General features: G+C 42.4%; 1 protein-coding gene and 1 long non-coding RNA gene across 8 annotated transcripts in view; one reads left to right on the forward strand and one right to left on the reverse strand.

Annotated features, from left to right (window-relative positions):
- Window positions 1–25,328, reverse strand: part of LEF1 (lymphoid enhancer binding factor 1) — a 130,102-nt gene that overhangs the window by 9,740 nt on the left and 95,034 nt on the right. For 3 of the 7 annotated variants that reach the window (XM_077882246.1, XM_077882249.1, XM_077882251.1), the window contains 4 exons: window positions 20,994–21,101; window positions 15,909–15,957; window positions 15,221–15,261; window positions 2,300–3,480 (listed from right to left, as the gene is read on the reverse strand). In XM_077882246.1, coding sequence (XP_077738372.1) covers window positions 15,227–15,261; window positions 15,909–15,957; window positions 20,994–21,101 — 192 coding nt within the window. In that variant the 3' untranslated portion in view covers window positions 2,300–3,480; window positions 15,221–15,226. Of the gene's footprint in view, window positions 1–2,299; window positions 3,481–15,220; window positions 15,262–15,908; window positions 15,958–20,993; window positions 21,102–25,328 lie in introns of those variants that run through there. The other 4 variants (XM_077882245.1, XM_077882248.1, XM_077882250.1 and 1 more) reach the window with 2 other exon arrangements.
- On the forward strand, window positions 16,947–25,254 carry LOC144303843 (uncharacterized). The gene is made up of 4 exons (XR_013370833.1): window positions 16,947–17,582; window positions 18,048–18,110; window positions 20,497–20,656; window positions 24,617–25,254. It is a non-coding gene; the product is annotated as an uncharacterized LOC144303843 (long non-coding RNA).

Genomic DNA, 25,328 nt, shown 5'->3' on the forward strand with positions numbered 1-25,328 from the left:
TTACAGGGCAGCTCTTGACATTCCCCAGGTTTTTATGTATGAAAGATAATATCCTGTGGCAGAAGTAGTAAATGTAATTTGTAGAACAACTACTATGTCATGTGGAGCATTTAAGTTTCTCTTTTCTGTCAGAACCATGCATTACTCCTCAGGATTTTTCTTCTTTAAAAGGAAAGCCACACAGACATCTTGTTATTGCTCGCAGGCCCTTGATTAGAGGTTTCCATGTTGTCTCAGCCTTAGACCAAACTCCGGAGGAAAAAAATTATTGTATTTAGGACAGCTGTAGTCACGAAATAGTTCAAAGGCCCCTTCGAACAGCTCAACAGGTAGTTGCCAGCAACCTTAGCAACCACACAAACTAAAACCAGGAGGAAAACACCCTTTCATAGGAACCAGCATGCCAGCTGTGGCCTCAGAGGAAGGCTGGGCTCCAAGAGAGGCTGACCCATCCTCCTCCTCTTGGCACACAGTTCAGCTCTGAGCTTGCAGCAAACGGAGCCAAATCACTTCCAGATCAAACAGAGGCAGAAGCAGAGGCGCGTTCCTCTGCCCGCAGATGCCCCAGGATGACTTTCCTTGGGCCGTACCGCTCAGGGACTTGCGACTCTCCCTGCCCACACTGCTGCCTGCAGCAAGCAGCGTTTTGGTAGGGTGGGCCAGCCAGGAGTGAGCACTGAGCTGTGTGCCATCCAAGGATCTGGGAGAAACACATTATTCTAGAGGGAACTATTTAGTTTTCTCTAAAACTAGAGGGGTACCAAGTTGGTGGAAGGAATAACTGGCTCAGAGGTCCCAAACAGTCCGTCTTCAACATTGTTCAACCCCTTGTCTGATGTTTACTCATGTTTTATGTCATAAAAATGTAGAGGAACTACTGAAGTAGAGAGGACTTGAGTGGGCTTTGGCAGCTTTCCATTCTCAGCTTCGTATCCTTGCTCATACTTGGAGAACAGACTATTATTTTGTTTTGTTTTGTTTTGAAGAGACTATCATTACGCAGTTTCCTTCTAAGATCCAGGGGAGCCAATCACTGTTGGCATAAGTCCTCCCCACCCCCCTAAAAGTAACCCTTAACTATTACCTCCTACACCATTTTGTTTGGACTTTCTAGTTAATTCCCAGCAAAAGCTTGAATGGCAGCATTAGACCATTTGGTTCATGTACATTAAGAAAAGTCAGATGATTTTCAAATGAATATGAAACCTAACAAGTAGGTCTCCTCAACATAATAGTTTTCCCTGGTTCAAGTTTAGGAGTAAATGATGAGGAATTGGAGAGGTTCCAGAGGATAGTAATGAAAATGATTAAAGGGCTGATGATGAAAGGTTCAAGGAGTGGGGATCACTTAGCCTGGAGAAGAGAAATTGGAGGGGTGATTTAATGGCAATCTTCAAGTACAGTCGGTGGAGGGTTATTACAAGTATGGCATCCAGCTGTTCCCCAGCTGTACTGGAGATTGGGAAAGGGAAACCAACTACAATTTCAGCAAGAGATTGAAGTTAGATCAGTGCTATCAGTAGTTCTCAAACTAGTTCAAGTTCAATACTCATTTTTTTAAACTTAAAGTATAGTTTTTGGGACACTTGGATGGCTCAGTCAGTTAAACATCTTCCTTTAGCTCAGGTCATGATCCCAGGGTCCTGGGATCGAGCTCCACATCGGGCTCCCTGCTCAGCAGTGAGCTTGCTTCTCCTCCCTCTGTGATCACTCTCGCTCTCTCTCAAGTGAATAAAATCTTAAAAAAAAAAAAACAAAAAACAAACCCACAACCTTAATATACAGTTTTTGCTAAATCAGATACTGACTTCTATACTAGCCTAATAAAAGCCTAAGAGAAAATTATGGAATACAACTGAAAATTGGGAAAATGTAAACTTTTGGGAGGTAAGTGGGAGTTAAGGCCTTTTTTTAACATAGGGACACCTTGCTTTGGGGGGTCCCAAAGCACCCCAGAGAGTGAGAACAGATGAGCTCTGATGATGAAAAATGACCTGTACACTTACTGGTGGCTGGAGTCCGTGAGGGCTGTCTGGGGTGCTGAGGGGGAAGAAGAGAATCACTCCCATCTGAATCCTGGTGACAGTCTTCTTCCCATTGGCCCCCTTTTATGTCTACACCTGGAGAGGAGGAGGTGGTGTCCAAGTTGTGCAAGTCCCTTTGAGGACTGTGTCTTGGAGACAGGGGAAGGCGCCCCCCTCTGATGTGGACAAGCCAGTTCGGGCCTGGCCCATGGATTTTAGTTCACCACTACTAGCTCCAGATTATCAAGAGCTTCACTCTTTAAAGAAAGGACACATTGTTTTTAAATGTTTTATTACAAAGCTTCTTTTAAAAAATGCTCAGCACGTTAACTCAAACTGGAATGACAAACGTTAGATGGCAGTTTGGGGCAAAGGCTGTGCCTTGTTATTTAAAAAAAAAAATGGGTACATCAATGCTCATTTTAACAACTGGCATAAAATCCCACTAATCGGCTAATAAAAACAGATACAAATACAGAACATTTAAAGTAATAACAATTCAAGTGCTGGGCTTTTTACAACAAGGGGGTGAATAAGGAAAGAAATGAAAATTCACTGCAAACCGGCCTGCTGAAAGTATGGGTTAAGGTTTACCATTTAAACAAAGGAGATCAGAAAAAATAAAATGAAATAGGACTGCCAACTGCTACCAACAGGATGGGTTTGGCTGTTCCATTTATTTAGCTCTATCAAACACCTTACAAAGACAGAGGCCACTATTTGTTACAAGTAATTCACAGAGAAGCCACTTGTCCAACAAGATACCGCTCAAAAAAGGGCGGCTTCTTTTCATTTTTATTTCAACTTTTCCAGATCTTTGAATTTTACTCAAAAGCTCATAGCTAGCAAAATATACAACAAGAGAGTTTAAACTAAAAAGTGAAAATTTAAAAAAATTCAAGTTTAAAAAAAAAAGCAAATAAGATTGATTCTTTTGCACTGTTAAATAAAAGCCTTAGGAGAAAGGAAGAGGGAAAAAAAAAATGAAGACAGAAACAAAGCGGGAACTCTTCCACAAAGTCCCCCACTGGGATGCTGATGGATGTGCTGGCTGCCCAGTTGCTCCTGGCAGGCAAAGTAGCCAAGTTACTGTCCTTGCCAAAAGGTTACAGGTATGGATGCAAGATGCTCTGGGAAGTGCGCGCACAGAGGAGGGGGACAGCTGCTCGGCCTGCTAGCATTCTCAGGTGCTTTGTACTTCTCATTTAGGAAACCTTTTATGCTTTATTTTGGAACTTGGCTCTTGCAGTAGATGAAAGGGGGTTTGGCAGTGATTGTCTTTATGGATCAGCGTCTCTAGCGGTGACCTCAGGGTGAAGGTGGTGTCAATTCTCCATTGGGGTCGACTGGGCAAGCCCTGGAGACAGTCTGGGTTTTCAACAAGCTTCCATCTCCAGAAGAGGTCCCGGGGTCGCTGCCTTGGCTTTGCACGTTGGGAATGAGTTTCGTTTTCCACCTCAAGAAGGAACAAATGAAATGTTGTTAATGTGCATTTGTCATAGGCCTTTAGCCTCTGTGGCATACAGCACGTGTCTTAAGATCTCTGCACTTAATAGTCCACTTTTTTGATTTGGTGATGGCTAAAATGATAGCCTTGTGGTAGCCCCACATCTTCGGACCACGTTAGAGAGTAAGTCTACTTTACTGAAATTTTGCTTTGGTTCCATGGATGCGTATATGTGCGCACAGGGAGGCGGAGTGCATTAACCCTTGGGTGCTGGCAAAGCGCATGGTGGGTGCAGAGCTGTATTAGGCCCGTTAGCACTCTAGCGACCTGGTAGCTCTTCTTACCATTAATGCAACTACTATAAACACTGTCCCTCAAGAGGACTGATGGAAACTGTGAAGAATCTATGCATACAGGTAGCTACTGAAAAAAACAAATGGGAGCAAATCAGCCACAGAATGCTGTCAACTGAGGAGGTCTGTAATGCCCATTTCGATTCCTATTCTTTGGTAAAGCTAACCTTTCCCTATTTAGCAGGGGACACATGCTACAGCACTTTGGTGGTTGAAATTTCAGCAGGGTACAGAGCCTTCACACAGGAAAATCAAAGAGCTAAGAAGGAGCAAAGTCTGGCCCAGAGTGGAAGGCACCTCACAGATCCCTATTTACATGTACTCTTGCAGCACAGATTTTCAAAGGTTGGGTCCAAGCTGCTCTTCCGGATGAGGAATGGCCTTGCACCCCTGGGCTAGGAGCTCCCAGCAGCTGGAGACAAGTCCTGTGATCAGAATGGACTGCTTGCCCCAGCTGCAGGCTGACTCCAAAGTCAGGAGCTGAGGACCACGGGCCCCCACTCTCCAGCAGGCCAACGCCTCCTGAGGCAGCACCCAGCACGTCTGGTTCACCAAGCCGTCCTGTCCTTCCCCTCCCTGCCCCACCCAGAGGGCCTTCCCCTCTTCCTTTCTGGAGCTGAGCACAGTCACACAATTACTAAAGCGAACCAGGCTGTCCAGAGTGGCCATTTACTACACGGATACTATGTGTGAAAGAATCTCAACGTCTTCTAATAAAACCATTTCTTTTTATTTTTTTATTTTTTTATTGTATGTATGATATTCACAGAGAGAAAGAGAGGCAGAGACACAGGCAGAGGGAGAAGCAAGCTCCATGCACCGGGAGCCTGACGTGGGATTCGATCCCGGGTCTCCAGGATCGCGCCCTGGGCCAAAGGCAGGTGCCAAACCGCTGCGCCACCCAGGGATCCCCAAAACCATTTCTTTCTACAGCCTCACATCTTCCCACTGTTATTTCATTATTTCAGTGTCCTCTTACAAATCCTAATAGCATAACTAGTATTGAAATAAATTGGTAAAGAATTTGTCCTGCTATCAAATAAGACAGACTGAATGTGGTTGCTTCTTTAAACTACAGAACCATCAGGGCAGACCCAAGTCTTACCTCCAAATGGGAGAAATGGGGGCCTTAGAGAATTGCTTTATAGATATAAAACAGGTCAAATCAAGATTCTTTTCAAGAAACCACAGGCATGAGGCTCTGGAGACTGGAGACTTCCCACATCTAAGGCTTCACTGGGGGCCTGTGGCTGGGCCAGGCCAGGCGAGCCCCAGCGCAGCCCAACCCACCAGTGAAGTCGGTGCAATCAAAGCTGGCAATTACTGCTCCCGCTTCAAAGGCAGCCAGCGAGGCCCATCTTACAGATGTTAAGGCTTGGGCTCCCTCTGCCAGGAGTCACTGCGTGGGCCAGTTGGAGAGTGGGTTTGAGGCAGCAGAAGACACCCACCCTGCCACCCACCCCCCTACCATCTAGCTGAAACCCCTGAAGTTCTCTTGGACCAAACTCCAATCTTCACAAAAATATTCCACCAACCAAATGGAACCTGGAACTCAAATGGGCGGAGTCACCTATGAAAAGCCCAAGTAGGAAAGGGGAAGCTGAAGATTTCATGAGCAGGTCTATTTCTGGAAGATAAACAGCACTAACTCTGAGGCATTAGGAATGTCTAGGCCTTGACCAAAAGCAGCGAAGGAAGGGCAGGAGGGAGAATCCTTCTCCGTAAGCTTAAACATAAGTGACTACTAAAAAGCTGAGTGCTTCACCAGCCCCGTCCTTGAGTGCAGCCCAGCCCCCTGCCCCAAGCTGTCCCCCGGCAGGAGGGGCCAAGGAAACAAGCCCTTTAGTGAGGCTGAGGTGGACACGAGAGGAAAGCTGTCCAGGCCCGTCTGGGGGCAGCAGAGCTGGCCCGAAGGAACAACAGGGGAAGACCCCTGCCCCGTGGTGTATCAAATGGCATCATATCCTTGTTTAGAAATGCTGAGGAACCCAGAAAGATGAGCTGGAATTATAGATCCTGCCTCCCCCTCCCAAATGTTACTAGTAAGGAACAAGAGCTTTAAACTGTTTTTAGTTAGTACGTAAAATGTGAGGAGAGATTATCACAGTTGAGTTTTGCAAGAGGTGAACAGAGGCAGATTTTAATTGCAAAAACTGCCTTAGAGCAGCACACCACACACCTCCTGCCAACTGCCTGAGTCCTGCTGCCTGGCCTAGGGGCAAACTGACAGAAGCCTGTTATTTGAGGGCGCGAACTCTCCTGTTGCGCCATGTCGTGCACACGTGTGTGTGTGTGTGTGTGTGTGTGTGTGTAGGGAAGAGGCACAGACTGCCAGAGCAGGACGCCGGCAGGATAGAGCTAGTCTGGCCATGGCACTGTACAGGACACTGAGGCACAAGGTTGTTGAATGATTGGTCCCAGGGGGCCCCTCCAGAGTACAAGCCTCCTGGTTCCAGGTGGGTCTCAGCCTCATGACTTCCCTCGTGACTTTGAGGTGGCCCTGTCTGCCAGCTGGTGAAGGAGAAGGAAGAAAAAGCGTCCGCTGGGCACTGATGCACCAGGCACTGGGACACGTACTCTGCGTGTGCAAGGTCTCATCATCACAACAGCTCCCCAAATTTCTGTTTACAAATAAGGAATGGGGGCTGTGTGGGGATAAACAACTGGCCTAAGGTCACTCAACCTGTAGGTGGCAGGATGCGAGTTTGAGTCCTAAACATATGTTTTCGGGCAGCCCAGGTGGCTCGGAGGTTTAGCGCCTCAAAACATCATTTTAGTTCTATAAATTGAAGTACTTCAGGAAAACAATAACTATGTAGACCCACCTCATCCACCCATCTCCAAATTCTTTATCCAATTCACATTTCTCTGTACATTTTCTTACACCAAAGATGCTAACTTCGCCTTCTAAAAATGAAGTAACAGGATCGGCGCATCCTTTTCAAAACATTTTCCCTGTTAAACACCTGTGCGTGTGTGCATGTGTCTATGTGGCAGAGGCGGGCAACAGTACACCGTGGGGTCACAGCAGGGCTCCGAGGACAGTCCTACGCTCGGTTTGACACTGACTCCAGCATACCACCAGGGTTATCTTGGGCAAGTTACCTGGATCTACCCAACCCCAGTTTCCTTATCTGTAAAATAGGAATAATTAGTTCCCACCCTTCATAAAGTGTGTTGAGGGGGGGAAAAGGAGATCACGTGTGTGGTGAGCTTGGGGAGTATCTGGCATCTGAAGGGCAAAATAAAGTTTCGTTACTGCAGCAGGTGGAGACTGGGAGTTAAGAGACGGAGCCAGGTTTGAACCTGACCCTGCTGCACAGCAGCCATGTGGTCCTGGACAAGTTACTGGTGTTTTCTCATCCCCCATACAGGCCAGAGGTTTACTCTGCCCAGGGCTGCCCCAAGAGCAGCATGAGGCACCCCAAGCAGAGGTGTCTACTGGAGCACCCAGGACACAGTATGTGATCCAGAAATGTCCATTCCATTTCTGCTATTCCACCCTCAACATGTTTAGGGTAGTAAGCAAGTTTCATGCCATTAATTCTGCAAAATCTTTCTTATGAAATATGTCTCTTATGAGCCAGAGTATCTCCAGAAACCGAGAAAAGTAATCCCAAAATAGCAGCAAAAAAGATTTGTTATATTCTCAAAGAACACACCTAAAGTTGTAAAAAATTTCAGGTTAGTATGAATTAAAATTCAGGCAAAAAGGCGAGCAGTATTGTCTTTCTGAAATGCTCTAGTTTTTCTCTCATTCTGGCAAAAAGAACAAAGCTCACGGACGGTTTTAAACAGGACCACCGGGCAGCCCTGGTGGCGCAGCGGTTTAGCGCCGCCTGCGGCCTGGGGAGTGATCCTGGAGACCCGGGATCGAGTCCCACATCGGGCTCCCTGCATGGAGCCTGCTTCTCCCTCTGCCTGTGTCTCTGCCTCTCTCTTGCTCTCTCTGAATGAATAAATAAATAAATCTTAAAAAAAATAAAAATAAACAGGACCACCTAAATCATCTGGATCTCAGTTAACTGGCAGCCTCGGCTCTAAAGAATACAGCTGAGAGGAAAAAAAGCCTCAAGCTATCACCATGCTATCAACAAATCCGCGCACAAAACCAACACCTGTCACCCTGCCTTGTAAGAGTACCCCCCATATACCAACTCAAGAGCATTTACATTTAACTTATAAATTCTTCAAATAAGTTTCTTTTCCTGGTTCCTGAATCCACACAACAGAGCAGAGGAACACATTAGGGGAGAGCAGAGTCCCAGACAAAAAAAGGAAGACGCAGAAATTATAAAGAGCAGATTTCTTAAAATCCCGCATTATTTGTGGTCATTTAGCATCATGGTAAACAGCACCAATTCCTTGTTAGCACATACTATATGCATTGTAGAATAACAGCATCAAGTATTAAGATATGTTTAATTTCCATGCACTCTGTTAAAAGAGATAGAGGTTGCACTCAAGACTTAAATAAATTACAGGTTTTGATACTTACAGAAGTAAACCTAGAGTTCTCTGGGAAACCATTCTCCAAAAGGGCTCATTTCCTCAACAGTTCCAGATGGCTCAGTGAGAAAAACATTCTTTTTAAACCAAATTTGTCCAAAATAATTTTCTGACTCTATAAACTATTCTTAAGTGCATTGATCTTAATTCAATTTCATGTTCTTTCATGAACAATACTAAATATCACATGTCTCAAGAGGGTTTAAATGAGCCTCTCCCTCTCCTATTATTTGTTAATGGCACATGATCAACCCTGGTAGCCAAGGGTCCAGTTCCCTGTTTTGGTTTCCCAAGGCAACTTCAACACAATTCTAGCTCTTTTGACCATTAAAGAGCAGAAAGGGATGGACAGAAAGGACACTGAAGCACAGGAGAGATTTTAAAAGCTTTCACCTGTGTCCTCTCTGGGGCACGGCCGGCTGGATCCGATCAACCTGTCTGCCGACCTAGCAGACCCCAGCCAGCTGCTTACTGGTGAGCTGTAGCGGACACCTTGTCGGGTTGCTGCCTCGCTCCTCTCTTGATTGTCCAGACTCCCAACATACCCACAACGAGAGCACAGTGCGTCAACGGCAATATTGTACCGTGTGACCGTCCCCTGTGGCCACAGCTGATTACAGACTGAGAAGTCCGACTCCTGCTGGGCTGACCGAGGTCCCTTCCCTGGAATTTGAATCCTTTCTTTAGGAGACTGACACTAACAATGTGTAAGCTTAGGAGTTCTGGATATGGGGACCAAAGAACTGAGAAAGTCATCAACAGAAGGGAGAAGGAGGCAATTTTTCAGGGACAGAGGTAAGAGCAGGAAAAGGCCATCTTCCAGTCCTCTCCTTGGGTCATGTGTACTGTTGTCTTTGGCTCCCACAAGATGCTCCTGCAGCCTTAAGATGGACTTCCCCATTCTCCTTAATTCCAACATAGGCCGTCTCTTTCTTGACATCAAAGGATCCCATCATATGAGTCAGCATAAAGTGCCCTGGAGAATGGTCAAAATTTGAAAACCTGCATTCCACACACCAATTAGTCTAGCCACACAGTGTCCCGTGCAGCCAACTCTCTTTAGGACAATGTGCCCAAGCCTGCCCTTTCTGCCAGACATCTGGATTTTCCTTCCTGAATGTTCTTACTCTGGAGTTCCTAGTAAGAGAAGTAATCAAGTGTCCTTGCCTTGCAAATCCTCTACAAGGTTTCTAAGAATCTGGACAAGTTTAGCAGGAATTTGTGGACAAGCCTACGAAGAACGAAGTCCAGAGAATGCCACCGCCTCAGAGAAGATGCCATGCAGGAGCCTTTCCGGGCCACCACAATCTCCATTTGCCAGGAGAGCAACCTGCTGACCCTGAAAAGACAAGTGCCACACTAAATGGCACACCAGCAGCCACATGGCAAAATGCCAGGCAGGAGCCCCCCCCAACCCCCCCGCCACACTGGGCTGGGCCCATTACCGGGGAGCAGGGTGCCGCCTGGGGCCCAATGGAGGCAGCAGAGTCCTGCCCTGCCACTGCTGCTGTGTCCTAGGGGTCTTGCTAATTCCCAGACCTCCAGACCTCAGCCCCTAGCCCCCACACACTCCTGCTTGCCTAGTAACAGTTCTAAGGGTTTGACCAAAAGATGAAAAATGGAAAGCAGGATGCCATCTTTTCACTTTCCCATTTTCAAAGTCTTAATTTTTGAGACTTTGGACAAGGCTAAGATGCCCTTGTTTCTGACTTTATTATTTTGTAAGAGCTTGTCTTTGCTTTCCAACAGACATGGCAACCAGAAACAAGTACCCAGAGGCTTACTGATACCTAATGACTACATCTGCTCTCGTGGCACAGGATTCGGAGCAAAGATGAGGCAGAAGCAGCAAACTCACCAGGCTGAGCATCAGAAACTGTATGAAATGGTTTTTTTCACTGAGGCCAGTGAACACAGACCGCCCCCCCTGACTCCACTGGGGCACGGGCTCCAGATGACCTTCTCCAGGCTTCAGGGCCACGGCCAGTCCTGAAGTGGCTCCAGCCCCATTCTAAAGTTCTGCAGTGATGCTGCATATGCTCCAGGGGCCCCAGGGCCCCAGGCCTTAATTACTAGCTCATCAGGCTCCCCAACATCACCCTGAAATGGGAAGCTAAAGACAGTTTTTCAGAAGATGTGAATCCAAGCACGGCGTATTGAACTATTGTGTTCTATACTTCACACACCTCTTGGCCTCAGGGAAATAAAGGCTGAAGTAAAAAATACATTTTAATTTCTCAGTTTAGCAAGTATACAAGGCAGAGATCACACCAAAGTCAGAAACCTAAAACCTATGTTTTTGCGAGTATGCTTGTATGTGGGTGCCAGTGTGTATCTATTTAACCAAAGGTTTTTTTTGTTTTTTGTTTTGGTTTTTTTTTTAGATAGCTCGTTTTTTCTTTTAAACTAGCTCTTTGATGTTATATAATCCAAAAGCTAAGGATGAATTTGGCTTTCTTGCAAGACTGCACAGCTTGGGAATCATGTCTAACCTGAAAGAATGTCTTTTATGGAGCCCATTTCTGATTATCCTAAAAGTTGAGACTAGGTTAATGCTCATTTGTTTCAACCTGATTCCACCAGAGTGGATACATTTATAAAGCGCTGAAGCAGAAACATAGGGAGAGATGGGAACACAGCTGGGTGTATGAGGAACTCTTAACAGGCTAGTTTCTATGTTGGGCTGCATGAGGCACCTGTAATGGTATTTCCCACCAAAATATGAAAGCATTAGATGAAACATACATCTCTTAAGAATCAGAAATACAAGTTTTGAGAGAGCTTTTTTTGTTCACTGAGGAGAGCCTTTCCTTTTTAAGTGGGGGTATATTCCTTACTGTGACTAGTTCAGAGGAATGAGAGTTCCCTAGCCTTTGTGCTACATGCATGGCCATCTGAGCTCAAAGATCTAACTGAACAGGACTTTTCTTTTAGGACACCAAGACAGTGCTAAGTTTCATTGTGTACATAAGAGAAACTCTCAAAAACTCTCTTCTTGTTGGAGTCACGGTCTCTTCCCCTCCTGGGCATTTGGTTCCATTAGCTCTACCTCACTGACTGGGAGATGGAGAGGGATTTAGCTAATACTCAGCAACTTCCCTGCGGAACTGAAACCAGTCAAGGGAGATTTCACTCCCCATTGTTGGCAGGATCAGCTCTAATCAAACATCTTATCTGTTGTTGGCTTCTCAGGTGAAGCCAGCACTTGTGTGGCTGTAGTCTGTCAAACAAGGAGCCATATGCTGACACATGAGTGGAGTATCAAATCCCCAAACTACAGGCAATGCTTCTGAGGCATCTGCCCTGGTGGAAGAGTAGGAGGCAGGAGATGACCTATTTAAGAGCCGAAAAATAGCCATACTGTCTTTATGTCATTTTCAAGACCATACAGGTGCTTTAATAGTTCTACAGAACCACTCACAGAATGAGGACTACACATCAGTAAATATAAAAGAGACCTGAGTCTCTCTGACAACACTGGGAGGCAGTGCAGACCACGGAAGAGCAAAGCGGCCGGGAAGTAGGGCCACAGATGGGTATCTCAGAGGCCTTAGGACCCAGCGCTTTCACTGCAGTGAGGAACTGAGGAACCGGAGGTCTGCAGCTTTAAAGGACCTACCCCAGGCCATTCACGGTTGGGGAAGGGGGCCTGAGAATCTGGGTGGCCTCATTCCCAGCCTAAGCGCTTTCCACAGCGTGATGCTTGGTTCCCCATGTCTTTCATTTCTCTGCCACTGCTATGTTCCAGAACCAGACACAGAATACCCTCCATTTTTCAGGGATAACTGGTCATTACCAATGACCAGTTCACCTTCTCAGAAGAGCCTTTCCTGACCATCCCATCTAAAGCAGACCCCAAAGTCGGGCCCTGTTTTATTTTTATTATAGCATTCGTATGTTCCTGTTTATGTAATAACTGCCCTCAGCCACATAAGCACTACAAGAGCAGGGACTTTTTTTGCCTCATTCAACACTGTATTTCCAGGTCTTATACTGCTATCTGGCATCTGTTAGGTGCTCAGTAAGTGCTAAACAATGACTAAAGTCAACTACTGTATGAACAGAAGTTTCTGAAATCCCCAAACAAAGGGGAGAGGAAACTGGCAGGAATAGTATCATTCCTAAATCACTGAAATTTTTATGAATGTGAATCGGAGCTCCTCTCTGCCGTTCTTATCAAATGACCGCCAGTGCAGCTCTCTGAAAGGAGGCCAATGACTTCAAAGGCTGCAGGACCAGCCCAGCAATGATAGCAGTAGAAAAGCCACGGACTCTGATAAAGTGAAGGAAACCAATCAATCAACTGGAGCAGCTGTTGAGAAGGGGCTGGGGTGGGTGCAGGAGAAGGCACTTTGTTTTTCTGGGATAGGGCAGAAGGAACATCTTAACTTTTTTTTTTTTTTTTAAGATTTTATTTATCTATTCCTGAGAGACACAGAGAGAGGCAGAGACACAAGCAGAGGGAAAAGCAGGGCTCCCTGTGGGGAGCCTGATGCAGGACTTGATCACAGGACCCCGGGATCACCACCTGAGCCAAAGGCTCAACCACTGAGCCACACCCAGGTGTCCTGGACCACCTTAACTTTTAGAAAAAATACGTTAAGTGTCAAGAAAGCACAGTGACAGCTCTGACATTAAAAAAAGATGTTTGGGATACATTCTAGGACAAAAACATTCTCTGCCTAATCTTCTAGTCTAGAATATTATATCATGTTGATCATTAAGGACACAAACCAAACAGCAAACTCTGAAGTATAGAAACAGATTTTTGTATGGTCTTCAACAGAAATAGTGTTAAAGATTTTGGGGCAAACAAGATGGAGCAAATCAGCAAATGCCGGTCCTCAGCACAGTACACTTGTGAGGGTTTTTCATTTAGAAGCAGAGTGTGGAACAGCTGCTGTCCATACCTAGGTATTCAGTAATTAAAAGGACAACATTCTTTCAAAAAAGAATGCAAACATCAAGTACAAAAGCATGAGTATGTGCTTGCTACTAGAGTTACTTCTACTATGCTTCAGGGCCTGTGATCGTCTTCTCCATGCTCCTAATGACCAAGCCACGAGGCCAGCTGAAAAGAGGTCTGCCAGTAATAGCCATTATATTGAATTAAACACGGACATCATCTGTGATACCGTTTTTCAGGTATTGTTCGGCCATCTATGTGAAGGGGGCATCCTCTGTTCAGTCAGAGAAAAGGCTGCCACTCAGTTTGGAAGAATTTTGAGGTCATAAAATTGTGGCAATGGCATTTTGAAGAACCTGGGCAATCTGAATAAAGGTCAAGAAAGCTTCACAGAGAATAGAACTAAGTTAGGTCTCAGTGAGGGGTGGGGGGAAGGAGGAAGGCATATATGATACACGAACAACCATGGGTGGTGCGTGTCATTCCTGTTTCACAGTTGAGGAAAAGTCAAGAGGGAAAAGCTCAAATAGATTGCTCAGGCAAACATCTGATGGAAAATTCCTACCTATCTGGTACCAAAATTGTCGACAGGCTTCTTCGGGAAAGTCCACTGAAATTTCAGCACCAAAATGAAACTGTAAAAGATTAAGTGAGGGTCATCTGGTTCTAGTCAAGAACTAAATAATCTGTAGGCTACTGCTCTCTCCTGAGAAACACTGCAGATCTATCCCTTCCTTCCTCCGCAGTGGAAATGGGCTTTGCAAGCACAGGGACAGCATGTGCCTTGGCTATGGTGTGTATTAGGGAACCACTAGTCATCTTGTTTGGACTGAGCACAGGACTCAAAAGGGCTAGGATAGAGGTGAGCAAGAGAGACGGGAAGGGAGAACCCAGGAGTGGGTACAGGTAGACACAATAAGTGGTTTACACTTTATTTTCCAGACAACAAAAAGCACTGACTATTTGTACGTGGGGAAGTGGCACAATCACTTTGTGTTTTAGCAAATCCCTCTGGGGGCAACATGGAGGATCAATTGGCAGGAAAGAAGCCTGGAGGTGGGAAAATTATCCAAAGGCTATTCCAATAATCCAGACAGAAAGTTTGCACCCCTGAGCAGGGGTTGTGGCCGTGATGAGTGGAAGAGGAAAGACTCCATCAACACAGGCCCGAAGGACAGACCTGGTGGGACCTGGATGTAGGCTGCTGGAGAGGGAGCAGAGTCAACGGTAGCTCCTTTGTCACTGGGAAATATGTCAATGTCAATGCACTGTGAATTCAAAGCTGAGCAAAACTAAGTTGATTTATAAAGAGAGGTTTCCACCCATCTGGTCAAAAATATGGTCACTACAGTAAACAACAACTACACATTGCCTATAAATACTTGACAGGGATCTAGCAATGGTTACCAAGTCAGAAAAGTGCCTGATAGCAGAATACAGTCAATCAAGTCCCCATGCTGCATTTTTAAATAATAGAAAAAAATACATAAAGCTGCTCTTCCTCACTAGAACTCTATTACTTTTAAGTATCTCTGTATCATCTCATCTGAGAAGTCTCTACGGAGCAAAAACTTCCAAATCCTGGGCTGCAATGGTCTGGGCACCTTATGTGTAGCCCTGGGCTTGCAGAGTTAAGAGGGCATTTTGCTTGCTTGCCAGTTTTGTCGTTTGTTTCTTCAGCAGGCTGATTTACCACTGGTCAGTAAGGAATGGCTGAGAAGAGTTAGGGGAAAGGGAATCAAGAAAAATTAAAGGGGCAAAAGAGGAAGAAAAGAAGAGAGAAATGCATACTCATACTATATTGCAAAAACATAGCCGGTATAAAAACCATCCGATTTTCCTAAAGCACTAATTTGATTTTGTTGGAGTTTCCTCTTTAAAAGGTCAGTGTTGGATGCATCAGCATGAGCAAGAAGGTTCACAAGCAAGTGGCCTCTGTTTATAACTAGTGTCAGCAGTAGGACCAGAGAGTCGTTCTTACCATGTTTCAGATGTAGGCAGCTGTCATTCTTGGACCTGTACCTGCAGAAAATTGTGTCTTTAACAAATTTTTATTGAAGAGGTTTTTGTACATTTGTAGTAGTACAAATACGTAGTAGCTACAACATCATGTGGACTTGTTTGCTTTACTTTTTATGGTTCTTATACCAGCCATTTTTATTTGTGCAGTACAAGTAGTGGCCTTACATTTAATGAAAGAAAAAGGGGAAATAAATAGGACCTCACTGGTTGATGCCTTGAATTAATGTCCAGGAAAGATAAATCCTATCGTCATGTTTTCTATTTTCAGAATACCCAAGCCACAGAAAAGATTCTCTAGGACACATAAGGTAGTATATTATAAAATCAGAATAAAAATTGTTATTGTGAAGAGTTGTACAAATAGAAACATAGCAGAAGTATTAAAGAGGATATAGACAATGAAAGCAAAAGCCACCAGTTAACAACCAGGATTTGGGAAAGGAGCATTTATAGACATACCTTCACATAGTCACATTTAAAAGAAAGGTCTTTAAAACATTTTTAAAGAATTTCAGGAAGGAAAGCAGAGTTTAAAAAAAACCACAGGTTACAGCTGCAGAATAAAGCAGTGTCTAGAAGATGCAGACTACCTTAAAAGGTGTTTGTCATAAGCAGGAGAATTGACTGGAAAGTTACATGGAGCCTACCTGATGTTGATTCCTGGAGTTTCTCTCTCTTCCTCTTCTTTTTCTTACCCTGGAAAAAGATGGGTATATGGTCATGTTACAGACTGGACTATGAACACATGGATGGATATGATACTAAAGTACAAAAGGTAGGCAGTCAACAAAGAGACAGAGGTGCTCCCACTCTTTCTCTCTAACTTTGCCATCTATACCTAGCAACAGCGAGGGAAAAGTTCTTACCCCTTTGTGACCTTTGTCTCTACAGCTTCATAATTTAATATCTGTATTGACAATGGAGGTGATTTTCCATATACATACAAGGGTAATGATGTCCCAGGGCTGTGGCCACAGACTCCCACTCAAGGAAAGCCCACTTACAGAGACAGTCTATTATCAACTACCACACTTAGAACCCACTTCTGGTAGTATTCATGATAAATCCTTACTGTGAATTCCACCATGTAATTAAAAATTCACGACATGAGCTAAAGAACCTTAGCCCTATGGCACAGGCATGATGGCAATCAAGGAGAGTGGCAGAAAGGTAATACTGAACCTGAGAAAATGAAAGGTAATTTCAAAGACATTTCTGGTAAATTCGAACCTTGTTTCCTAAAACAGACATGATAACACATATATACCTCAAAATCACCTTTGGCACAGATTTACAATTTTAAGTCTCATTTATAGTGGTCTTATTTTCTATCTTCATAATTTCCTCTAAAAAATAGTTGAAATACAGCATAGATACAGCACATATTTGATTTACATGAATAGTAAATAGCTGACCTGGATTAGAACGGTATTTTCAAATAACTATAACAGAACACATATCACATCGAATAGCTGTATTTTATGTCTACTGTAATAGTCACATTAACAAAGAACAAAACATAAAACTGTAAGATTACATTGAACATACTGCGTGAATATATAAAAGTCTATATTTTTATGCACTCCAGGGTAGTTTTTCTTCATGTCACATGACCTGACCATTGAAGCTTTAAAGCTTTGGAAGGTTGACTCAAACTATCCTCCCAAACAGCAGATATTCGTGACCCTGGGAAACAGCATTTCAAAAATAATGGAGTCATCTTTAACACTATTATGAAAAGCACTCTGAGAGGAGGGGACCACACAGAGGGAGAGCATGCTTCTCATGGGCTGCCCCTACCTTCCAAAGCTTCCTTTCAAATGGCATAACTGTGGTTTTCAGAAGACGCTCTGAGGTTGTTTCATGTGTCAGTAACTTCTCACTTTCTCCTCCTTGTTCCCATTTGCCTGTTCAACACTCATCTCAAGTGCCAGCTCTTCCAGGAACTTTCTCAGCCCCACTCAAAGCCCATCCCCTCCGGTCTGGTCTGTCCACACCCTTCCCTCAGGCAGACCTCACCACTAGAACCTAACTCCTCCCAGGTGCTGTAACATGCTGTGTCCCTGAGTCCCTCACCACATGGCCCTTGGCTCCTAAGAGCACCCCGAGCGTCTCAGCACATCTATGCCATTTTGTGCATGCCCAGTATATGTGACTGGCCTGAGGTGTTGGACTGCTAGAGCCTTTGTGAAATAACCTGTGTTATATTCTAGGTATGAACCAGTGTTTCAAGAGAACCAACATTTTATGATAGACAAAGACGACCTAAGTAGTTTGGATGTACTGATGTCAACATACACAAAAAAAATCATCTGTGTGTGGTAAATATAAAAATATTTTTCATTAAAATTATTTATAATACTGAGGTTATTAAGCATTAAATTTAAAATGCTCTAACATTATAAATATCTAGCTGATTTAACCTAAGAAAATATGTGCACTGCTGATTTATGAAACCTTCAGTTATAAAAAATAAAAATTAGAAGAACTGAAGTAATAAAATCTATGATGCCACAGAATAGAGCATTTTAATATTCAATAACTGAGATATATTTAATATAATCTCAATAAGGATAAGGATAACAATCTGACACTAACTGCTAAGATACAAGGCATAAGGCATGTATCTTGTTTAGATTCCATTCCTATGCTGTTATTTTCAGAAGAATCTTTTTAGCTAAAGTGCTATCACTTGATTGGCTTCTGTTTGCCTTAGTCATTAATAGGCTTATATTTATTGTTATAAGAATTGTATGTCACAAAGCTGGGTTTTCCCTTCATTCCAGGGGATCCCACAATCAAGTTATGCAAAACAATTTCTTTTAAAAATCGTGCAGAAGAATTTAAAGGTAAATTTACATTATACCGGCTTTCTTTAAAACTACTTTCTTCTCATCTCCCCACATGAAGAAAAGGAGAGAGGGATAGAATATGTGTTTATCTCTTTTTAAAGTTTTATCCTTTACCTAAGATTCAGAAACAGAAACTTCACTCAAAGACATTCAACCAGCAATGCTAAATCTATACAAATTTCACAGCACGGCTCTTCCCTGGGTCAAATCTATCCAGAAGGATGCTAATTATTGCCTGGAGAAAAGAAGCACAGCTCAGGGGAGAAAACTCTTGAATTAAAGCAGTCTACTAAAGAAGGCACTGGAAAGACTGTGCTAGTCTGCTATAGAGAAGGCAAACTGCATAGCTTTTGAAAGTCAGGGAGAACCAGGTATAACTTGCAGTTTAGCCACTACATGGCCTTGGACTAATTACTTAACCTGACGACCTCTCCATTTCCCCCATATTGCATTAAAATGCAATAATGCTCTTCATGACCCTAAATTATTATAGGGATTAGAAAAATATCACAGAAAACATTTAAGACAGTTCTTGATGACAGGCATATGGTAGTCATTAAAACAACCAAACAAGAGCTCAGGAGAGTCCAATGAGCTGCCGCTCCTAAGTAACAAACACCATGATTCTTCCTTCCTATGTCATGGTTGTAGCCAATGTTTTAAGCTTCAAATCCTGACCAGTAGTGACTTTTCGGAAGCATGTTACAGGAAACAAATATGTTCCAAAAATCTTGATGTTCCATTATATGGGATGTCTGACCTCAGACAGGGGGCCCCACAGAACCATCTACAGCAATGGTCACACATTAAATTATATGTTGATTAATGGCTTCAACGTCACCCTTTTTAAAAGGGACAGTTCCACCTAATATTATTAGTTGGCTTTTCTAATGTCGGGCTCACATGGAACGTGAATGATCTTCAAAATTTTTAAATTAGGAGCTTAAATAATCAAAAGTGTTCCCTTCCATAAAATCTAAAACTGAAATATATAATTTATAATACACTTTCTCAGTAATAGTCTTTGCTGTATCAAGACCACGTTAGTAAAATCTTCAAATTCCAAAGTAATAAAATAACAGGCCCTATAAATGGGGTATTTCTGGCCAATTAGTACAATTTAAAAAATAAATACTCCATCTAAATAAAATACATAATAGACATCAAGGTACACTAATATGAAACAATTTTTTAAAATCCAGCTTTAATTAGTCTGTGGCAAAACAGTCAATTTGAATACATTCTTTTTAAGAATTAGATAATATCCTTTTGGAAAGAAATAGGACAGTAAGTACCAAAGAGCTTATATCTTTTAATTCAACAATTCCACTACTGTGAATGTATCCTACAGAAGTAATAGCCCTAAATATAAATAAATAAATAAATAAATAAATAAATAAATAAATAAATAAAAATTGTTATACACAGATCTCTTCATTGTAGGATTGTTTCCAATTGTTAAAAAAAAGGTAATTTAAATATCTAAAAAAGAGGAAAAAATGGTTACATAATTGTGACATTCACTCAAAATACTATAATATAGCCATTAAAGTTGATATATAGGGGCAGCCCGGTTGGCTCAGTGGTTTAGCGCCACCTTCAGCCCAGGGCCTGATCCTGGAGACCTAGGATCGAGTCCCACGTCGGGCTCCCTGCATGGAGCCTGCTTCTCCCTCTGCCTGTGTCTCTGACTCTCTCTCTCTCTCTCAATCTGTGTCTATCATGAATAAATAAGTAAAATCTTAAAAAAAAAAAGTTGATATATAGAAAAACTATCCCATAACAGAAAAATGCTTATTATATATAAAAGCAAGCATGACACAAAAGTATATGTATACACACACACATACTTATATCCATGTTAAAAAACCAAACACAGAAAAAAATAACTGAAAGATAATATAATTAGTTATTACTACTGTTGCCTTTACATGATGAGATTATGGACTTATTTTGATTTTAAAGATTTATTTGTTTATTTGAGAGCGAGCGAGTGAGCACAGGGGAAGGGCAGAGGGAGAGGAGAGGGAGAATCTCAAGCAGACTCCCTGCTGAGAGCGGAGCCCAGTGGGAGGCTCAATCCTACTACTCTGAGACCATGACCTGAGCTGAAATCAAGAGTTGGCCACTTAACCAACTGGGCCACTCAGGTGCCCCGATATTTTGGGCATTTAAAACAAAATCTTTTTTACCAACATTTTAATGGATTTTTTTGGATTACAGTTTTACCTAAAAAAGTCCATTATATAACTAGAGGAAAAAAAAGTATGACAGCTCGAAGCTTTCTAAATGCAATATATCCTTGAAATCTTTATTATAAAGTTCATTAACTTCCATTACATATACAGTAGTCCTCCCTTATCTGTAACTTTGCTTTCCACAGTTTCAGTAACCTCTGGTCAAGCAGGGTCTGGAAGCAGACAATCCTCCTTCTGACATGGTGTCAGCAGATCAGCAGCAGCCTAATGCAATATCACAATGCCTGCTCAGTCCCCTTACTTCATGTCCTCATGTTACCATCTCACATCATGACAAGGAGAGAGGTGAGTATGGTACAAGAAGAGATTTTGAGAGAGGCAGACTACTTTGACATAACTTTTAGAACAATATATTGTTAACGATTGTTCTATTTTATTGTTGTTAATCACTTACTGTGTCTTTATAAACTTTATCATAGGTATGTATGAAAAGGAGAAAACAGCATATACAGGGTTCAGTACTTTTGGTGGTTTCAGGAATCCTCTGGGGGTACTGAAACATATCCCCAGTGAATAAAGGAGGATGGAGGGAGCTACTGTACTCTAAAACACCTTTCCATCACAAAAGTAACAGACAGAAAAAGTGACAGTACGGAGCTTTTGGTATTCAGAAGGAGCTTACATAATTGTCTCTTGCAGACCAGCCTGGATAGAGCTGCATATGTAGCTGTCTTTCCTTCCGTGCTAATTCATAATATTTGGCCTGCTCTTCACGGGAGAGGGCATGCCACTAAAACAAAAAGAGGAAGGAAAACAAATCAAATGAAAGCAAGCAAAAGAGCAACAATATTATATATTTCATGTTTCAAAGATTAAAGAATTAAAATATTAAGCACTTAAATTCTGATTTATTTTTAAATGGTGGAAGAGCAAGGACTGCGGAAATCCACTTAGAGTCCAGCAGGGAGAGTGAAACTCAAACTTTGGTCTCTATCCTGTTCCTCCCACATCACATGAAACATTCAAGGTGATTAAATATCCAAAGTAAAATATTCTGTTACCCACCCTTTCTCTTTTCCCATATAAATTAGAAAGAACTTTCACTGGGGAGCCTCAACACCCAACTTAGGCCTTGTTCACAGTCTGTACCATATTCTGATATTTGAGACCAAGTACCATTTATTTATGCAAAATGTGATAATTTCCAGATGTCTTTTCCACACAGATGCATCCTCACCTCACATGGACACTCTCCCACCCACTCTGTCATACAGAAGGTCAGAAACCTGCATCCTGTGATCCTGTCTATAAAGCAAGACCTTAAATCAGTCTGTCTTAGCCCCTTTCACCCTATCCTCACACTTGCAAAACACTACTTGTCTAGAGGGAGCACACTGACAGCACTGTCCAATCGTATGTGCACTCTATGGCTACAGTTTTTAGCTTCCTTCTGACAGAAAGCAAGGAGTACTGTCTAGGTTTGTTTTGCCATCTAGAAACTGAGACTGTGGTATCTAATTTGGAGAATGTAATGGCTGACACCTGCGAACTTTCCATTTCCCTTATAATAGCTGACATAATTATGTATCATATACAGCAAGATAGCTAATGTACGCAAGGCATCCATTTGGTAATTTAAGCAGCTTATATTTGGATATTGCTCTGCATATGTTCACACATGACTCGCTCTAGGTGCCCTAGCAGGCAGTTTTCAAGTATTTTCCCCATTTCTTCAATGTTAGGATCTGCCAGTGGAACCTTCCAGGAGAACTACCTGGGCTCTGGGGAACCAACTAGCCAGAGGGATGGCATGGAGGCGCAGCCACGGGTGGGGCAGGTCTGACCCACACCACACGTACCCACGCTCTGGGTCAGCTCCCACCTGTCCACTCCTCCTGGCCCCAGCTCTAAAGTGCTAGGAGATTCTCTCTCATTCATGGCTGGTCTGCCCTGAATTTAATTTCCCTGTCCAGTTTTAAAAAAATAAGGAAAAGAAAAGAAAGATGTGGCTGAACTGGGGAAAAGATGGAGGAGCGAGGAAGAGAGGCCATGAAAGAGAAAAAGTTCTCCTGGAGGAGGCTCCTGAGGTATGGCTAGGCAGCTTTCCTCAAGAAAAACAAACACCTGCTTGCTCCTGTTTGTTAAAAGACCTGGGACGATCCCAAGAAGAACACTAAAGCACCTTCTGCCACTCCCCACCCTCCCTCTCCGGCCTCCAGCGCAGGAGGTGCCCCAGAGCAGGGCATCGGATTCAGTTCCTCCAAAAGCCCCTGAGATGCCTGGGCCTCTATGTTGGATAGCGCAGATGGCTTATTTTTTTATTGCTTTAGAAGAACAGAGCATTGAGTAGTTAAGAAGCGTGACACACAGCAAGACTTGGGTACGAACCTGAGGGCAAATCAGGAAATAAGCCTTTCTTTTAAGAAATGATGGGGACGTGGGGGGAATGGACACTGGAGAGCTGACAGGGGGAAAAAAACCTGAAAAAAGTTACCTGAGACACAGTTCTTTATACACCAGCAAAGTAAACACAGTTAGTGAAAATAATCTTAAGAAGGAGGCAGGTCTGGGACAGTGGTGTGAGTTTAAACCAGGCTTCTGCCCACCACTGGCCTTCCTAAATCTGGAACAATGACCCAGTACCAGAGACCTACACAGGGTGGAAAACAAACTGGACACAGTGGAGAAGATCGGCCTTGATTATTTGTTTGGGGTTTTTTGGGGGGTTGGGGGACAGGGTTGGTGGTTTTTTTTTTTTTAAGAAAACACTGATCATTAATATTTACACAGTTCTGGTGTTAAATGTGATTGGCAAGAGGCAAAATGTTACCAAAAAGGAACAAATTGGGAGACAAAAAGGAAAAAAAGTAAAATTACAACTTTTGTAAATTTTTATTCATTTGACTAACGAAATATATTGGCATAATTTTATGTAGTTTATGGCAGCTTTATAACTTGCTGAGAAAACCTGGATTAAATTTTATAAAACTTCTCTCAAAATATGTATGGGGGTTGGGTCTTTTATCCAAACAACCAGTTATTCAGTTAAAACAGAGCATTTAGGTTGACAAAATGATCCCAGTTAACTGAGCAAAATGCAAGGAGAGAAAAAGCAGGCCACAAAGTATTGACTTGAAGTCTCAATCGCTTTTAGTTCCCAAGTATTTCTAATGCACAAAATCTATCCACAAAAAGATCATTTACTAGAGTAAAACAGTAGATAGAACAATGGTATTAAAGCCTTGTAAATGAAAACAGTCCAGTACAAACTAGAAAGATGGCCTTTTTTAATAGGAATTTCTGAAACACAATGGGCTTAAAAAAAAACACTTTTGTATCTCTTGTTTACTGAAAAACTGAGTTAATTCTTTTTTTGAAAAAATCAGATTTCATTGTCAACATTTCCAAAGTTGTTGGAAAACATATTAAAAATTCTGACAAATTTGCAACAAATGGGACCTCCTTTAACAGCCTGGAAGGTCTGAAAAGCCTTCTTTTAAAGTAAGATTTGTGCTATTAATTCATATGACTGAATATTTCTTTTTAGAGATACAGTATAGATGAATAAAATAAAAAAGATAAAATGTTCCAGGGTGGATTTAAGGTCTACTTTTAAGAATTCTAATTATTCCAGTATAAAACTTCATGATTTTAAAAGCAGGAACTTTAAAGAACTAGCAAGGACTACTCTGCCAGAGGGAAGTTATGAAAGGAGAGAAAATCTGATCTTAATCAAAGATCTCAGAGACCTATAAATAGAAACAGGTGTCCAAATCAAAGACAGAGAGAGACCCCAAATGAGAACCATCCTTTAGGACACACGCTCTGATCTGGGGATCGTTAAGGAAGCTGAGAAAGTAGCAATTGTTGGAAATGTGCATTAAAAATAGGAAGCATACCTCCGTATCATATCCTAACTTACTCTCTTGAGCAGAAAAATAATTACCACTGCAGAGCCAGGGGACTTTTAACTCAAAAAAGGAAAAGAGTCAGAGTTCTATATAAACTAGAAAAGAACATCAACCCTTCTTTCCCTCTGGTTTCTTCTTTTAAAGGGTCAGGGGGAATGGTCATCAGCCTTTAAGCTTTTAAGGCAAAGTTCCTCAAAGATGATGGGAATCATTTATCTGCTATGTTCTGGCTTGGAAAATCATTGTAATTATTGTTATTAAGTGTTTAAGAATCCACAGGGAGGGAGGGTATTATACACAGGGCACCAAGAGAGCTATAATCTGCTACCAAATCCTACCCCTGAAACCCTGGTGTCCTGCGGATTGGAAATCACATTTTTATTCTCTCCAACAGGAATCGATAATGCAAGAAAGCTTACTTCTCTCCATCTGTTCACATGGCTTGGAAATCTCCTGCATGTCTTCTATTATGTATGTTGAAGTTTATTAGGTTTGTATCAAACATGGTAAAAATTACCCACAATAGCTAAAACACGATCATTTAAGTTTTACAAAAGCTGTTAGACCTTCCTTGTCTAAATGTTCATTTACAAATCATGAATTTCTTGAGGTTGCAAAAACAAATACATAGGGTCATAATTTAAGTAACTATCACATACATGAAGAGCATCAACAAATTAAAATGAAGCATTTCTAAAATTATAATGTAGTATTAGAAAAACTCCAATCTTTCTTACCATTCTTCATATACCTAATGTTTTAAGACCATTTCAATCCTTATAAAAAGCACCTGGGAAGACTAACTAGCCTTTGGGCTGGTGGCTGGATAAAGAAATCTTACAGCATCTGCCCTAGTTGTAGCCTCGTGCCTGGTATACACAGTAGGTGATCAGAAGAGCATCGTGGAGTGAATAAAAGAAAGAGTGAAAAGAAAAGAGGCAATGCAGACACCATGCACATATTTTAAGACCCAGAGAACAATTTTTCTAGAATAAAGGCTTCTCCAGCCCATATAAATTCTTCCAGTTTCTGAGTAGAACAGATCTTCTACCTTGGAAGGAGTGGCCACCTGTGTTTGCCGGGGTTCTTCCAGAAGCATGGCTGGT

The sequence above is a fragment of the Canis aureus genome, chromosome 33, assembly GCF_053574225.1.
Source record: "Canis aureus isolate CA01 chromosome 33, VMU_Caureus_v.1.0, whole genome shotgun sequence".
Lineage (NCBI taxonomy): Eukaryota > Metazoa > Chordata > Mammalia > Carnivora > Canidae > Canis > Canis aureus.